This window comes from Triplophysa dalaica, chromosome 1 (assembly GCF_015846415.1).
Source record: "Triplophysa dalaica isolate WHDGS20190420 chromosome 1, ASM1584641v1, whole genome shotgun sequence".
Classification (NCBI taxonomy): domain Eukaryota; kingdom Metazoa; phylum Chordata; class Actinopteri; order Cypriniformes; family Nemacheilidae; genus Triplophysa; species Triplophysa dalaica.
In genome coordinates, this window is record NC_079542.1 from 22,465,029 (window position 1) to 22,477,815 (window position 12,787).

At 38.5% G+C, this 12,787-nt stretch overlaps 1 protein-coding gene across 11 annotated transcripts in view; it reads right to left on the reverse strand.

The window, feature by feature from the left end:
- The window catches only part of plekha7b (pleckstrin homology domain containing, family A member 7b), a 106,956-nt gene that overhangs the window by 17,785 nt on the left and 76,384 nt on the right, over nt 1-12,787 (reverse strand). For 7 of the 11 annotated variants that reach the window (XM_056733509.1, XM_056733587.1, XM_056733269.1 and 4 more), the window contains 10 exons: nt 12,240-12,415; nt 10,910-11,347; nt 9,816-10,350; nt 7,275-7,358; nt 6,924-7,049; nt 5,425-5,478; nt 1,881-1,949; nt 1,048-1,128; nt 640-789; nt 453-554 (listed from right to left, as the gene is read on the reverse strand). In XM_056733509.1, coding sequence (XP_056589487.1) covers nt 453-554; nt 640-789; nt 1,048-1,128; nt 1,881-1,949; nt 5,425-5,478; nt 6,924-7,049; nt 7,275-7,358; nt 9,816-10,350; nt 10,910-11,347; nt 12,240-12,415 — 1,815 coding nt within the window. The remainder of the gene's footprint in view (nt 1-452; nt 555-639; nt 790-1,047; nt 1,129-1,880; nt 1,950-5,424; nt 5,479-6,923; nt 7,050-7,274; nt 7,359-9,815; nt 10,351-10,909; nt 11,348-12,239; nt 12,416-12,787) is intronic. The other 4 variants (XM_056734068.1, XM_056733654.1, XM_056733352.1 and 1 more) reach the window with 3 other exon arrangements.

Consider the following 12,787-nt stretch of genomic DNA (forward strand, 5'->3'; position numbering starts at 1 on the left):
AATGTGAGATACTGCATGCCTTGTTCTTACGACTCTATCATGCTGATCAAAAACTGACATTAGATCTTTACTCCAGAAACAGCAGCTCCTCGTGACTTTTTTTCTTTCTCTATCAATTACCAGACTGAGAGGTGCATACTGAAAAGAAAAGAAGGCTGACATCCCAGAGGAAAGGATACAAACAAGAGATCTTCTTTTTATCTCACATCTTTCTCCTAGACAGAAATTAGATCAAGTGAACATGAAACTGAGACATAAGGTTAAGTCTCCTGCTTCTTACATGTTTCTCCTGAGACATTCTCTTTAAATTCTCTCATGTTTGTCTCCACTGAAATTTAGAAGAGATCTCCTTAACATATCACACTGTGCTCAAACGTTTCCCTTTTCTAGAAACTCTAACATTCTCAATTAATAGCAATTCTTCTCCCTTATATCTCCACCGGTATACTGACCTGAGACACAGCACTGTGGTTCATCTGTTCTTGAAGAGCTGATCTCAATCTATCTACATCTCTTTCCAACTGGCTGTACTCTGCCCAAGCGTTCTCCATCTCCTATTCCACACAAAGTCGATCCGTTATTTTAGAAGCACATTGATTTTGAGTGGGATTTGGTTTAAGTGTGGTATAATGTCTTCACCGTGGACACCTGTGAGATGTCCGCTCTGATGTGCACCACGTCCTCCCGCAGAAGCTTCTGTTGGTAGGCTATCTTCTCTGCATGGGCGGGCTGGTCCTGATACTGCTCCATCTGCTGATGGGAAATGTCCAGAACTGACTCTAGTTTGTCCTAGACAGGGTGAGAGTGAGAGAAAGTTAAAGATAACGAAAAATGAAACAAAATCAACTCTAAAGCGTCGGTTACACACATAATTATTTTATTCTTTATAATGTATTGTTACAATATTGTTTTATTATCGTTATATTATTAATAATATATTGTTAATAAATTATATATCAAGTTTTTCCTTGCCATTTTTGCCTTTTGAAGCATACATGAATATATGTAAAGTTATAATAAGGTTTTTTGTTTAGTTATATTACAAACCTTGTCCTCTTTGAGTGTGCGTATTCTGTCCTCCAGCTCTTGAAGGATCTTGTCCTGCTCACATAACCTGCTCAGCTTTACCTTAGAAGACAGAGTTCATGGGAATGAGCCGAATCCAGCATCCAGTACACAAACATATCAAACAGAGATCCGATGGAATACATTCTTCATCTATTCCATATTCAACACTCCCTTCTATTGAAGATATTCATTAGCATAAACTTTACGCACCCAAGACGATTTTGGTGTCATTATCTGCAGAAACAAACAGCTTTTTCCTTGTGAAAAATGGGTTATAGTGCACGTGCTTGTGCGAGAGAGACAGAAGCTGGAGGAGCTTTGTGTGCCGTCTATCTCGTAGCCTGTTTATTCTACACTGTTTATCTTTTCTTCCAATTAATTATTAAGCTGTTATTATTTTACAGCCACATATTGTTATTTTAAAAGCATTAATTATTCATGGCATAGATAAATCCACCAACAAAATTCTTATAAATTGTTAAACTGAAACAATGTTAATGATGAAAAACCAGGACTTCCAGATTATTTACCTAAAATCAAGTGGAAAACAGAGAGAGCACTGGAATACAAAAATCAAACTGAAAAATTTACAAGCCTAAAGTAGAAAACTCCCATTGCATGTATTTTTCTCTTTAAACTGAGCCTTGAATATAAAAATGCCCTTGTCAATAGTTTCGCTTTCTTTACATGTTTGTTTCACTCTGAAGCCCATGTTTACTAGCACGAGTTCAGTTACTGCTTATAGTGCAAAGCAAACACAGGGAATAAGCGGAGAGAATTAATAAAAAAAGGGGATGAGAGGGTTAACTTACATCTATGTCACTTTCAGCTATTTTAACAGGCCGAGGTGGTCGATCTCTAAATGAATCGCGTCCGGTCACCTGTTAAATTTAACACGTACAAAAACTCACATACTTTCAAAAACATTGAAATGAACATCAAGACTCTAAAATGAGGCATCGATCAAGCAATCAATATCTTACAGACCACATAGTCTTTAAAAAAATGGTGAGAACACGAAATGTCTCAAGACAATACTAAGCAAGACAAACACTGGTTTGGAAGTGCTGAGATATGTTTATCATCTTGGGTATGTGGGAATAGCCGCAATGATCCGCCCAAAGTGCCGCTCGTTCTTTGGAAAAGTATCAATACTTTTTGTGAACTAAATGTGAACCATGTGGGAGTCTGCAGCCCAACTACAGACTATCATTTAATGATAAACAGAGGTTAGTTAAAGGATTCTTTAAAAGTAAGCTGTTCTTTAAACCAGACCCTAAACCATCCCTTAATGCTTAATGTCTTCATGAAAATATTTAGCATAGACTTCACATAATAATCACAATTATAATGCAATTTCTATGACTATCCCTCATCAGAGAAGTATTTATACTTTCTCCAAAGAGCAATCCTTAGGCGTCCATAAAAAAAAAACGTTTGTACAAACATATATCTTGTCACAATAACACATGCATGTGGGTATGACTGCCAGTCAAGAACTTCACATAACAGAAATGATCCGGCAGGGGTTACATCACTGCAGCAGGTGAAGGCATGAACCGCTCACGTTTAATGTGCAGAGTGCACACCCATCTAACATTCAAACAAAAGTATCACCCCCAGAAGACACTGTGTACTGAATAGATGAGGGGTTCGATACTTTTGATCTGTTTGAAATGAAGATAAAAGAGGGTTGCTGTAAACAGTGGGTACAAATATGGTTTATGGGTCAATGACAAATAAGAAAATGTCAGGTGGTGCGACCATATATTAATTTAAAATAATATACATTTAATGTATTTAGCACTGAGTATTTTTCCCCTCATATATAAGAAATTTAACATAAAATCATGCCAAAATATTTTATTAAGAATTTTATTGAGAAAATTAACATTTAGTTCTCAGTTTTGTTCTCTGTTTGTATGTTCGGACGGTCGCACCACCTGACATTTTTGGTCTTTCAAACACCAAAACTCAAAAAATCTATTGAATTTCAATAAAATGAAAAGGGTTTCTTATAAAGGACATATTGTAGATCCATTTGATATATGACATGTATTTATTCAAATTCTTTTTAGGAAAATAATGAATTTGGACACAAAACACGTCATTGACCCTTACATGTTTGAAATATTAAAATGTGAAACAACTGAGGCCCTCCACATCAAACAGGATCATTGTGACGAAAGTAGACAAAAGCTGCAAGTTCTACTGATGCAACAGGAAATACAATTGTTCAAAATTAGCTATTTCAGATTTAAGTGTACTTCAGTTCCCTCCAGTAATGGCATTCAGCAGAACTGTGCAGCAGAGTACATGTCAAGAATTCATCACTTTGGTTCTCATAGGGGTCTTATGACAGGGCTTATACGAATATTATTGTTTGTTTAATTTGTAATGCAATGTGTATACACGATTTAAGGTTAAAGGTCTCATGAAGTGGCCTTGTTTACTGTTTTATACTGTTGTATGAGGTCTAGTTATGACATTTGCGTGATTTTTACATTCAAAAGCATCAAGAAGTAATAAGGTATTTACTACACTGGTTTTGTGGCAAGCTCTGCAAACACCCGGTGTTTAATGGGCATGCCGCATTAAAGACTTTATAAGTAAACGGCCACTGCTTTGATTGGATAGCAGTTCGCGTAGTTGGAGGCTTCTGGGAATTTGGTTCGAGACGTAACGTTAGGTTACACATTAGCACCATTCACAGTTTTCGCAGGGCATTAGTATTATCTGGAGACCTCCTGTGATTTATATTGACCTCCACACATCAGTATTTCATGTGACGCATTTGCACAGGATTATTTTACTCAAATTTACTGACTTATTTCCCGGATGTTATGGCATATAGTTTGTATAGCCTATACTCGTATTGCATTTGAATATATATGACCGTACCTGTCAGCATTTGAGACAAGTGATCCCGAACCAGACAAAAGATCACCGCGATCGTGGGTCTCAAATGTCAAGAGTTTCCATGATAAATAAACAAACGAGAGACTCCCGGTAACTTATAGATATCACACAGCACCCAAAAAAAGTACCAAAATATTTCGAATCCATTATTCGCAAACGGTGGATAAAACCTTGAGAAATGATATATGAGCCCACCAAATCACAGAGATGCCGATTCGCACGAGATTAAGATCACAGACATCCTTGGCAATAAATACAAATCGTTAGAGGTCCCCAGGTAATACTAATCTTGTACGAATAGTGCTCAGGGCACATCAAGCGATCTCTAACAAAGAAATAGTGACGCGTAGTACAAAAATGTTTAACTCACATAAGATTGCTGCACCATTCCTATCGGATCCAATATTGACGACATTGCTTTTTAATTTTAGTCATTCCACAAATCCAGTGTCGATCTCTGCATGGTTCACGAAGCAATCCTCTGAGAAATGAAACAAACTCTCCATGTTTTCCCACATAAGCTGAAACATCTTTAAAAATAAACTTTAACCCCGCATTACTAATGTCGGAATCCGAAGGAAGGTTATGCACCTCCTTAAAAACGCTGTATTTTCCACATATCTGGCATCTTTGTATCTCCTCTTTGCCCTGCCTCTATGAAACAAGCGGATGTTTTACAAAGCTCATCGCTCTGAAAAGCGAGGTGTGCTATGATTGGCCAGTTAACCAGTGCATAGTGATTGGTCGAACATGAACATCTTACTTGTGTATACATTTGGGCGGTCTAAGTCAAATCATACCACAAACTGACGTAGATTTGTGGAGGTGGGGTTACACGAGGCGTTTCAGGCATGTCTGGGTGAGGATTTGCATTTAAATAGATCGCATATTTTGTTATGGACACTTTCATTTTTGCAATTTTGGCCGACCACTTTGCGGCTACGAGCACTGGCTCTTCCAGTTTCCAGAATTGGATTACTTTTTGTTACTGCTGTGTCCTTGGAGTTCCCTGATATTTTTGTTTCGATGCTTTTTGCACTGTGTGACTAATAAACTCTTTTTTTGTTCCGTAATAACGTGTCTAATATACGCATGGGCACACCAAAGACACAGAAAAACACGTATTCCTGTCATATGACCCCTTTAACATTTGTTTTCATCAACAAACTGAAACTGAATCACCAGTCATCCATGCATTCACAAAGACCTTGCATTTTTTATTGCTAAACTACACCAATAAATCTGCATTTTAGCAATAAACGCTTGAAAATCACACATTTCCCTCCGTGAAAATCGACTGATGTAAATTTATGTAATCATTAGTTTCTCATTCTACATGTCATTCAGGGTTAGAGAGCACAGCAGCTGTTACAGCGAGAGGAAGAAAAAAGACTTAAGAGAAAAGAGGAGGGTGAAGGCAGATCCACAAGAGCACACCTTCAGGTCTAGATACTCCAGGTCCTTCTTCAGCTGCAGGTAAGTGTCATCTGCCTTCAAGTGGAACATGAAGAAAGAAGTCACATGACGTGTGAAACTGACACTGATTTGCATTCACACTCATTTAACTGTCAATCACAGTGCTGATACATTAAAGTGCATCAGTATTATGTCCTGGTGGGTGAGTGACAGGTCTTCAAACATCGACTACTCTGGGTTATTATACAAATAATACAAAAGGTCCATGTTTTTACAGTTTTAGCTTCTATTGACAAAAAAATTATAGAGACAAGCATTGAATGCGCTTCAACAACCTTAACATGATTTGAGACGGATGCACTCTGAAATGTATAGTTTCTGAAAAGATTATTTCTCGAGTCTTGGGTCCTTTTCACTTTATTAAAAATTAATAATTTAATAAACTGAATTTAATGACGTATAAAGACCACTCATCATTTGAGGTGATAATAACAATTAACTCTAATGAACAAAAAATATATAATATATAATTTCTGGGGCCGAAATATGAACCGAGATAATTTGATGAGGTGAATGGTATTTAAATAAATTAAGTAGTTAGAGATTTTTGGGGAAAAAGTCTGCATTTCAGAATTTAACTCTAAAATTATACTTAAAAAATTCAAAGAAATGCAAGTACTTTGTTTCTAAACACTTTAAATACCAAGAACTTGGACAAAAGTGTTAAGTAAATGAATTGACTTTAAATAGCCCCCAAAATATTTTTAAGGCTATGGCCAATTCATCTAGATAAAAAATTAAAGTGACTGAATTAAAATTTTAATCTGCCTTTATGTGTACACCACTTTCTTAATGTTTGAATATCTGTCACTTTTTAATATGATTCCCAATGTGTGAATATAACAAACAAAATGAAACAAGTGTGACCATTAATTTTATTTATATAGATATTAAGTTGTTGAAAGCTGGTTCACTGGACATAGTAAGAATATTGCTAAATAGTATAATTTTGGGGATTATACTATTTTTTATTATCTTTCTAAAAATTCCTAATGGTTATTATGAGTGCTATGCTTTGGTGCCTTTCACATTTATTTCAAACTGTAATAAATATACTGTATACTTTATACTGTAAATGAATCAACAAAATTAGCTTTTAATGGCAACATTCAATCATGTGAACGCAGGCAAGTCAACAAGCAACATGCTATTACCAATCAGGGAGGCAAAAAAGTGTATACATAAAAGTCCAAAGAACACAAAACGCAGAAAAAAATCTTCTAAAACACAAAATAACAGGCTGTTAGGTTAAATTTCGCAGCCCAAGCTGTAAAACACGTTCTGCAGCGGACTCCATGCTAATGGAGAGCTAGCACCAAACCAACACGATACCAACTACAGTAGTCCCAGCGGCGCACCACTGTACGGATGAGCACAGTATGGGGGTTAAGGAGAGAGGGGCATGATATGCTCAGATGAGAGGCTGAGGTTGGGTTGAGGGGGAGTCGTGACCCTCTGACCTGCAAACTGGGGCCTGAGAGGCCGTTGTGCTGGTTCTGCAGGTGTGTGAACGTGTCACTGCGCACGCTGGCCATCTTGGCCCGGTGTCTCCTGAGCTGGATGAGGAGCAGGGTCAACTCCTCTGGCTGCAGCACAGCGGGGAGACGGGAGAGAAAGCACTTCAGGAAGTGACCAGCAGGGTGTGCTAAGATTTTGTGAAATTTGGCCAATTGAAGGTGAACTATAACTGACGAGTTATGATGACACTGTCTTACAGCTATAAAGCTGACATATTCGGTTTCCCTACTTCAGTTCTTCTGCTTTCCCTTGATTTATTAGCTTATCTGAAAACTTCTCTATTTAAGTCTTACCGTTTTGCCATGCAGACTTGGCGCACTGACCGTGTGCGTGATGTAGCCCATTGTTGGCATGGATCTCCTCTCTATCAGTGACGTCTGTGAAGATATATAAAATACAATAAAAAAAAGAATAATTTTGATTTATAAAGCATGTACACTTTTGAAGTCACATAAAAGTCAGATTCAAAGCCAAGAAAATAAAACTAGATTTCAGCAGAGCAATTTTTAACTCATTCGTCTGTTTTCACAGAGAAAGTGTGGGTTTGATTTTAAAAGTCACTGGGTTTCGAGGACTGGACAGTTTTGCTTAACATACAATTTCTTCCTCTATGCTCACCACGGCACCTCCAAAGGACGGAAACAACATGAGATTTAATTAAATACACATAAATTATCTTCAATCTGCTTTCTAAAAATAACATTTGTTTGCTAGCAGCGGAGTAGCACTCTATATACTCTGCTTCCAACGCTAATCCTGCGGCACTGTATTTTTGCTGCATAATAGGTTTTACTTTAAACATAAGATCAGAAGAAAAAGTCCACTGGTGAGCCTGCTAACTGGGTGCTTAGCTTAGCCTTTGGCAAATCGTATCAGTAACACACTGTCTGGTTATTATCCATGAAAAAGTTCTGTGAAACACGCTCAAGCTCCTAAGATTTGAGATACACAGAGCAGCTGCACAACAAAAGGTTCATCACATCTTTGGTTCCCAAAGAACTTTCAGTAAACTTTTGTTTTTTTCACGGTCTAAAGCAGGGGTTTTCAAACTTTACGCTGAGAGGGACCCCCAAACTGATATTTATCTTTTGTGATGACCTCCTAAAATACATATTCATCTATATATGTGACCCTGGGCTACAAAACCAGTCTTATGGGTCAATTTTTAGAAATTGAGATTTTTACATTATCTGAAAGCTGAATAATTGATGTATGAGTTGCTAGAATAGGACATTATACGGCTCAGATACAACCGTTTAAAACTGAGAGTGCAAAAAATTTAAATATTGAGAAAATTGCCTTTAAAGTTGTTAGTCAGAGCAAAAATCAGTCAAAAATAAAGTTTTTATATATTTAAGGTTTGAAATTTACAAAATATCTTCATGGAACATGATCTTTCTTAATATCCTAATGATTTTTGGCATAAAAGAAAAATCTATAATTTTGACCCATACAATGTATTTTTGTCTTTTACTAAAAATGTTCCTGTGCTACTTAAGACTGGTTTTGTGATCCAGGGTCACAGATATATATATATATATATATATAGTGCAAATAAACATTTAAGCTTTGTAAATTAATAAGTGTGTATAAATTGTAAAGAAAACATATTAATTCATTGGCTAAAATAAGAGTAATGTTTTATTTTTAAATCTGAATAGAAAATTATTCAATTAATAATTTGTACTTTAGCCATTTTCCTAACATCTTTCCAAACACTACTTTACAAAGCCCAGTAAAATAAAGAGAACTGCTGTGAAAAAACTCACTCTAAATATAAAATCAACAATTCTGAAAAGTATGCATGTAGCTAGAAAGAAAGAAGAGATAAACACATTCAAATATGAATAAATATGAATAATGTTCAATAGACTTTTAAAGTTTTTGCCTTGTGATTCTCTGAGATTTTCTGGGGGCCCCCATAGAATCTCCTGGAGGTCCCCTGGGGGCCCAGCGTCCGTTTGAACCTTTTTTCACTTTAAAAAACATATTATAACACAGAATTATCCTTTGAATGTTAAAGATTCTTTATGGAACCATTCAGCCAAAAATGGTTCTTCTATGGCATTGTGGAGCACCTTATATTTTTAAAAGTATGTGATGGCGGACATCAAAAGTCGAGCATCAATGTGACATGTTCTTACTTGTATCTACTTAAAATAAGATACTTTTCCATATACTATTACAAATAGTATGCAAGTGGTATCATGATTGATATTAATAACAGTGTAAATCTGCATCAATGCAGGACAATTTAAATCAACTTAATTAAAAATGGTGACCAGTTACTTGCACCCAAAATAGTCCTGTCACATAAATCATATATGTATTTTATATAAACGCATATGTAATTATGTATCCTTTGTGGTATGGCTGCACATTGATTGAAGTGTTTTTTCTTTCTAACTGCTTTTTGACAGCTTCTGTGAATCTCTATGTTGAAGGGACATAATTAGTGAGTTCACACGAGTCCCAACGTATTCGGAGCAGAAATGGTAGTGACAGTATGTTAACTAGTAAGAGACGCGAGTGCTTCCGCGACTGCGTGCGAACGTGCCACTCAAACTACTGCTCTCATGTGGGGGGTGTAGCCAGCAGATGCGACTATTTGTCACATAGAGATCTTAAGGAAGATAAAACAAGAATACTCTCTTATTAAACACACCCTCTGCACCTGCGAGTCTGGCCCTGTGTGGAGACTCCCTAAAGTCCAAATCAAAAGTTAAGAAATGGGAAACAAGAGGTGGGATACTTCTCACACACAGTTTCCCATAATCCTCAGTGTGTTTGATTGTCAAAGCTCTAGATTTTGAGAACTTCTCCACACTCCCTACCTTTGAAATCTGGGAACATAGTCCTCTGGGAGAACCCAAACTGGACGTATCCAAGGTGGCGAAGTCATCCAGCGGGCGTACCGTCACCCTGTCGGCAGGAGTGTGAGGCCTGCGTGGGGACAGGGATTTTGAGGGATGCCCAGGTGGGGCTAAGTCACACGGCGATGGGGGCACAGATATAGACCTTGGCATCTCCAGAGTGACCCTGAAGGCAGCCGTGTCCATGTAGTCGGGCCCGGTATAGATGGGAGCGGTTGGGCTGCCGTGTCGGAACTGTTGGCGTTGTTGCCACTCGTAGAGCTGCCACACCATGCCCTCTTTAGTGGCCAGCCGCTCATCTGTGGACATTCGGAAGTGACTGAGGCGGTCGTGGGCGTACTTGTAGTCGCTGGGCAGGTTGTGGGGCACTGGGGGTGAACTGCTTGCAGAGTGGTGTCGCATGGTCTTTGGCAACGATCGGTACGTCTCCATCATGGTGGAGTTAGGCTGGAGAGGAGGGGTCCGACGGGATAGGCTGTACTCAGAGGTTGGATGGCTGTAATTGTTCATTTGAAGTTAAGTACTGTACATTTTTTATTACATGCTGGGTATGCAAAATGATAACTATAATGATCACATATAAAACATGATTAAATATCTATTTAATATATTTTAAGCTTAGAGGGATAGTTCACCTAAAAATAAAAATTCTGTCATCATTTATGTATCCTCATATCGTTCGAAAACCTGTTTCCTCTGTAGAACGCAAAAGAAGATATTTTGAGAAATGTCTGAGTGGTTTTGTGTCCGTACAATGGAAGTCAATGAGGGCCAGTGCTATGTCTTCAAAATATATTCTTTTCTGTTCTGCAGAAGAAACCAAATCATACAGATTTGGAACAGAGATTTCATTTTTGGGTGAACAATCCCTTTAACTCAAAGCATAATGCGTGTTCATGTAACAGCCCCTAGAGGGAGCTCCATATTAAGGAAAAACTATATGTGAATTGTAACGACTTCAGTTCTTCATTTAAAAAGAGTATTGCATACAATGTGTGCGGTTTCTCTACTCTTTTTAAAGTTTCATCTCAAAGTATATCTACAACTAAACTGACCTTTTGGGATCTCCTTTCTGCACCTTCATCCAGTGCTCGACCTGAGCCAATGCTGTTTTCCTTTGAACTTTTTTCTCTGTGTCCGTGTGGGGAATGAGACCCCTCTTATACACAGCATTCCCATTCTGATCCGGGTGGATCCCTGAGGACACCCCATTCCTGTGTGTGGGTGCTGTGGACGGCGGGCGAAAATGGGCATCTGTTGTGGAAAGCCCCTCTCTCTCCATCTCTCCAGTGGAGATGATTTTAACAGGATCGTCTGGCGCTTCCTTGCTGTAAACATAACACTCTTCCCTGTCTCGCTCAAGCCTCAGCTCAGTAACTTCCCCTCGCACTGCCTGCTGGAGGCCCTCGGCCGCGGAGGAGCTTTTGATGCTGGTGCTGAAGTGGTTGGTCTGTGGGACCACATGCTCGGGATTTGATATTCTTTCTGTGTCTCTGTGGAGGCAAACAGAGTTTTTAATAGAGTATTTTAATTATGTAATTGGAATTCATCAAAACACATCATTAAATGAGCTCCTCACAAAATGCTTGTGACAATGTCTTCCCAGGTAATGTCATGGTTAAATCACTTGATGGCGCTATTGTATTTCTGTTTAAACTTAAAGACAAAGCCAAGACACATGATGATCAATTATACTAAAATTGGCATTTTTCCCTTTCCCACACTGAAGAGTTTTCTCAGACTGGTATCAGATCAGGTTTTTTCAATCTTTAGTAATCATCCACATGCCTGTGTACAAGCGTTACCAATAAAGTACCAACACATATAAAACCCTACAGTCAGCAACCATAAACATCACTACAAACTACCCTCGCATGTTTATGTACACCATAAAGCCCAGTAATAAGTAAAGCCCTGGGGGGAAAGCCTTTGTGCACTCATGGATGTGATGAGAGCAGGGGCTGGGCACTAACGTCACACCCCAGGATGAGTGCTCGGTTCTGGGCCCGCGGCCCACAGTCAGCTGGCTGCAGCGTGCCGCAGTGATCCTCCTCCCTGAGCTGCAGTGTCAAAATCTACACACCTCTGCAGCAGGGAGTGAGTTTACAACAATGCTAACTTCTGATCTGTAGATTAAAATTTTTATCTTAAATTTTATAAAACAGCATACATCAGGTCTAAGGATGGCTTCCGCAGTTAAAAAGCTTCTGTGTATGCAAATAAATTGTGATTCAAAGATTTGAGAGGATTGTGAGGGGCGTGAAATGTATCAGGCTATGATTTTATTGAATAATATTATTTTTACCCTCACTCATGACCACATCAACTGAAATGAGTGAGGTGCTAATCCTCTGTCTAGAGGTAAAGCAGGAGGAGTGAACTGACCTCTTCGCGCCGTGACTCTGCATCAGTGCTGCCTGGTTCATGGCCCGGATCCAGCCATTCATATCCTCCTGCGTGTCCGCGCTGAAGAAGTAGGTCCTCATGCCACAGTGCTCGGCCTGCGAGCCAACCAGAGAATTCTTGTTGTAAATGTACGAGCGCATACCAGTGTGGCAGGCCTGAGACAGAGAGAGAAAGAAAGAGAGAAAGAGAGAGCATAGGGAACCATCAGCTGTGACCGAAACACCCACGGCACGGCCGGGCTGCACGTTTATGTGAGGCGCCCTAACTGGGACAGCAAGACTGTCATTGTAGCAAGCTCAGGAGCCATGCTTAACAAAGCTGTTTGAACTGTGGACCAGAAGATTTATAAAAACATACAAGGAAATGTAAACACGTATTTATTAACATTTACCAACAATTTAAATGATTATAAATTGTAATATGTAATATTTTTCTTAAATTTATGTATGTGTATGTTTTTAGAAATACAAAATTAATAGGCACAGTACACAGACATATTATGTAAACATAATTTTTTTTCTGGATAC